The sequence below is a fragment of the Protobothrops mucrosquamatus genome, unplaced genomic scaffold, assembly GCF_001527695.2.
Source record: "Protobothrops mucrosquamatus isolate PMUCROS unplaced genomic scaffold, P.Mucros_1.0 scaffold2417, whole genome shotgun sequence".
Taxonomy (NCBI): Eukaryota; Metazoa; Chordata; class Lepidosauria; order Squamata; family Viperidae; genus Protobothrops; species Protobothrops mucrosquamatus.
In genome coordinates, this window is record NW_015388489.1 from 1 (window position 1) to 5,342 (window position 5,342).

Sequence of the window (5,342 nt, forward strand, 5' to 3'; positions counted from 1 at the left end):
CAGATTTGCACCTCTAACACTGAGTTAGCCAAAGTATGTGAGAGGGAAGGGGGAATATATGTACAGTATGATGAAAAACTTTTTTTTTAGAAGATATTGCAGAAAGCCGACAGCCCTTAAACTCAGATTTCTGGATTAATTGTGAGCATTTGTACAAACTATGAATTCATTGTAGGAATGAATAAATAACATTCATGCCGTCCCATTTCTCAACCTATTCTGATTGGGAGCTCATTCCATATTTTTTTTTTTTTAGCAGGGATACAATTCTCCCTCTTTACAAGAGTTGCTACAACAGTGGGTTTGCTTGCTTGCTTATTTTATCTTCTCTTGCATGTCAGTCCAGAAGTGTATTGCAGTTTTGTTTTCACTTAGTCGAGTTTCTCTTTTTTTCTGTCTGATTTTTCTTTATAATGCTGCAACTAATACACAGGAAACTTGGGTAAGACAGAGTTTCTTTCCTTCAATGCAATTTTAAGCCAACATGCAAATCATGTATTTTCTTAAATGGCAGAAAAAGTATCCAGAAAAAGTATCCCCTTAGCTATTTAAGAAATTGAAATAACTATTTAAAACTAACTGCTATTCTCTAACTATCTAGTTTAAAAGGGAGAAGCTTTCCTACTTTTTAAAGACTAAATCAGCAAGGAAGAAGGCCAGTACAGTTGTAATTTCAGCTCTTGGTTGAATTACAACCTCTGTCAGATGCATTTATAAAATGCATTTTTAAAATGGAAACCCTTGAAAGTTCCTGTGTATATTCCACCCTTCCCTTTTTCCACACTGCGGTGTGCAAATATGCCACAGTGAGATATTTGCTATTTTGCCAGTAGTGAATGTGTTACCAAGGACGACGACTTCCCGCCATGCACAATTTCTGGCACACTGTGATGTCTCACTGTAAAACATGCACGTATGTCACAAGAGAAAACACCCCCACCACTGTTACCTCCAAACTGAACTATACATCATTTGGGGCATCATTATGGCTATTCTTTTACCTCAGAAAGCCACAATTTTCTTTGGTGCTAGAAAACTAATGCCAGTAGGCCACCACCAGAGAGTATTAAAACACAATGAAAGCACTATAAACACAACAGCGATTAACAAAGCCCACACATTGCAAGAACAAGTTGCAGATGATAAGCAGCATTAGTTAACGATAATGTTTACAAAAAAAATTATAACGATTATGAGGTGGTTATTACCTTACCACCTGAGGTTTCTTGAAGAAAGAGACTAATATAATTGAGCAATCCGAGAAACATTAATGAGGTTCTAAATTCTCTTTCTTTCTCTTTCTGCTACACAAAGTATCCCTTTCAGAACAATTGTAGTGAGCCTGCTTTCCCACCAAGTGCTGCTGCAGAATTTGTACGATATTTTATTGGAAGAATTTGTGAAAGGCCCGTCACAAGCTGAAGAGAAGGTAATACACCAGTTGCCAGAAACCAAACTCACTGGTTTCCTCAGGTACATTTCTATGCAGAACTTGGCAGTCATCTTTGATTTACTACTGGACTCCTACCGAACAGCCAGAGAGTTTGATACAAGGACTGGGCTGAAATGCTTGCTCAAAAAGGTATCTGGCATTGGTGGGGCTGCCAACTTGTACCGCCAGTCGGCCATGAGTTTCAATATCTACTTCCATGCCCTGATCTGTGCTATTGTGACCAATCAGGAAAATATCACTGCAGAGCAGGTGAAGAAAATCCTTTATGAAGATGATGAAAGGAGCACTGATTCATCCCAACAATGCTCTTCAGAAGATGAAGACATTTTTGAAGAGACTGCTCAAGTCAGCCCACCAAGGGGGAAAGAGAAGAGGCAATGGAGGGCCAGGTTGCCATCTTTGAGTGTTCAACCGGTGAGCAATGCAGACTGGGCTTGGCTAATCAAAAGGCTTCACAAACTCTGCATGGAGTTATGTAACAACTACATTCAGATGCATTTGGATTTGGAAAATAGTGCTGATGAGCTCCCTGTCTTCAGAGGAGACCCTTTCTTCATCCTTCCATCCTTTCAATCAGAAACATCCACACCATCTACAGGAGGCCTTTCCGGAAAAAACACCCCTTCAGAAGACGATAGAAGCCAGATTAGGGACTCACTCGCCGAAAACCTCACTCCTAAGGGAAGTACGGATATTCTGCTTCTTCCACCTTCGAGCCCCAAAATGGAGAAGAAAGACCAAGGCAGGAAAAAAGAATGGTGGGAGAGTGCTAGCAACAAAATTTACACCATAGCAACAGATAAAACCCTATCAAAACTAATGATGGAATATAAAAAAAGAAAACAACAGCAGCATAACTTGGCTAATTTGTCCAAGGAGATGAAAGCTGACAAGAAAGGGGATCCGCTCGGTACAAGAGGGCCAGATTCACCTCTCCCCCAAAGGCCACAAAATCTGATTGATCAAGGCCAGATGAGGCACTCCTTTAGTGCAGGACCAGAGATTTTGAGGCAAGAAAAAAGGCCACGCTCCGGGTCGACTGCCAGCTCACTCAGTATATCGGTCCGGGATGGGGAGGCACAAATACAGGTAAGAAAAGAGGAGAAGAGAGGAAATAAAGTGGAAGAACTTTAAATTTGGGAACACCTGCTTTTGCCTTTCATATTGGGGCACTTGGTTTCTTAATTGGTTTTTAAATACAAACCTACGATTATATAAAATAAATTGGTTTTTAAACAGAAGCCTACTATTGTATAAAATATGAGATGCTTGTGTCTACACAATGAGTCTTAAGCATATAGCATTTTTAGCAAAATGTTCTGATATACAAGATACCTACCTATAAAGTGTATACATACAGCTTCTTGGCAAAAGTGCCTTAGTCTAACTTACCTCCACACGAACACTCTGACAATAATCTTAAGTTTCTTCTGTAGTTCAGAATTTTCTGTGATTAATTCAGATATCAACAAGATCCTTGTGAACTTCCCAGAATAAGTTAATATCCTGTATTTTTTTTATTCAGTTTAGTTTAATTCATTCAAAGCAGTCACCAGCTGACTCCAAATCAACTCTGGGTGGTATACAATAAAACCAACAGAATAAAAATTGAACTTAAGAAATATGAAAAGATAAAGGAAAGAAACAAGAACCAACAGCAGATCCAGCTATCCACACCTATGCACAATTTGGCAGGGCCTGAACCACCCTAAATCATGGCCTGGGAGAATAGCCAGATATTTAAGGATTTCCAGAATGCCATCAGGTTGGGAGTCACACAGATTTTGAGGAAGGATCTCATTCCAGAGAGCAGGTATCACAACAGAAGGCATGGTTCCAGATCCCAATAGATGGTGTTTAATTGAAGAGACCCAGAGCATACCAGCCATGCTGGATCAAACAGGTTGGGATGATACCACAGGATATAGGTGATTCCTCAAGTAAGTAGAGTTTTATGGGTCATAACCATCATCTTGCATTGTATTGAAAAGTATACCAGTAATCAGTGCAGCTCAAGAAGCAGAGGAGACACAAATGTGGCACACCCATCACTGTTTATGCTGCTGCATTCTAGACCAGTTGAATCTTCAAGATCAACTCCATGTAGAGCACATTGCTATAGTTGTTTTAGTTTTTCATTTCTGGCATGTTTGTCATATTAGCATTTTTATGCATCTTGGCCTGGATCAACTAGATATGGTACCAGAACATAGACAATGGTCACTAAGTGTCCCTCATCTAAAGAGATTATTCTCCTTTCTTGGGCAGTTTACACTAATAGCCCTATTACTCAACCTTGGTAAAATACTTTTCATACCGAACTGCCTTATGTTCTCACTTAACATTAATACTGCATTTTTTTCTAAAGGTGTCCTTCTTATTTTCCCTACTGGTCTATGTTCTTTCATTTGTTTTTGTTTTTTGCATTGTCCTAATTTATAGATTTATTGTTCCCTTTTTCTCTCTCTCTCTTTGCATTGTTTTAGGCATGGACCAACATGGTTCTGACAGTTCTTAATCAGATTCAATCCTTACCAGACCAGATCTTCATCGCCCTTCAACCAGCAGTATTTCCCTGCATCAGTCAATTGACTTGCCATGTGACAGATATTCGGGTTCGTCAGGCTCTGAGAGAATGGCTAGGAAGAGTGGGAAGGGTTTATGACATCATTGTGTAGAAGACTTTAGTTGCCTTATCAAAGAGAGACTGAATCTAACATATTTCAAGAAACAGATATAAAGTGCATTTGTTGAAAACTTGTCTATTTAAAAAAAAAAAGGTAGAATGATGTACATCTGCCCATTTGCTAGTCAGTAATAACTAGCAAGCTCTGTCCCATGCTATTAAAACTTAAGAGCACAGTGTAGTCATACTCATGACCCCAGAGAATGTAAAATAGCAGAATATGATAGAAGGAGCCTTTGTATTAAATTTGAAATAGGTATTCAGACAGGCTGATATTCAGATAGGCTAACAGGCTCAATATGTTTGATACTGCATATTTTCTAAAGAACAAAAAAAAAGAATGTCTCTTTCACAGGAAGGTAGCAAAGAGGATTATGGAGCAAGGAAAATAGCATGGAATGGACACAGTCATAGAATAGACTTTGTCAAGATTGACCATTGAGAATGTAATGATTGTGGAGATGTCTTTAATATAGATTTCTGTTACGTCTTAAATGAGGCATCCGATCCTTAAGTCATCTAAATTTAAAACAATAGTCGTGCCAAGGAACAGAGGAGCCCATCTATTCTAACCTTTTTAAAAAAATTGGCAATGAAAACTAGGTCTTCAAACTTAGGAAGTGATTATATTTCAATGTGATTGTAACAGGTTTTCAGACAAAAGTACTTACCATCTTGGAGGTACTGTAGGTGCCATGAATTATTTCATATTGCTATAAGGTGCCTATCCAGAAATTGGTAGACTTGTCCAATGCTCAGTTGAGAAATGAGTTTAAGCCTTTTTTCTCATTTTGATGCAGACCCAAGACCAAATATATATTTTCTATGTTCTGTAAATTACTTAGGTTTTTCTGATTCTATATCTTTGCTCATCTCTTCACTGGATGTTAACAAACGCTGTAAAATGTATCCCAGGTTTTCTGTTTTCAGGCTTTTCATTTTGTATTGCCTGGCTTCCCTGACAGGACAAAAGAATCTGAAAATTAGGCATATGAATAGAATACGTAGAGTTATCAAATTTTTGCCCTTACAACAAATCTGTAAAATAGATTATTCTCAGATATTATTTACTGACCTTTATGGTTTTAAGGCCAAGCAGAAATATAATTCACTCATCATTTTTTTTCTTAAGGCAAGCTGGGTGACATCCAGAGCTGAATATAAAGAAATGTAAGAAATATTACATTAATTATGGGACAGATT

General features: G+C 38.2%; 1 protein-coding gene across 1 annotated transcript; it reads left to right on the forward strand.

Moving 5' to 3' along the window:
* Positions 1-1,300: 1,300 nt before the first annotated feature.
* Positions 1,301-4,472, forward strand: LOC107295614 (brefeldin A-inhibited guanine nucleotide-exchange protein 3-like; the record flags this gene model as incomplete). Its single annotated transcript, XM_015824928.1, has 2 exons — positions 1,301-2,542; positions 3,940-4,472. Coding segments are annotated over 2 exons (1,434 nt in total), but the record flags the coding sequence as incomplete, so codon positions are not given.
* Between the last annotated feature and the right edge of the window lie 870 nt (positions 4,473-5,342).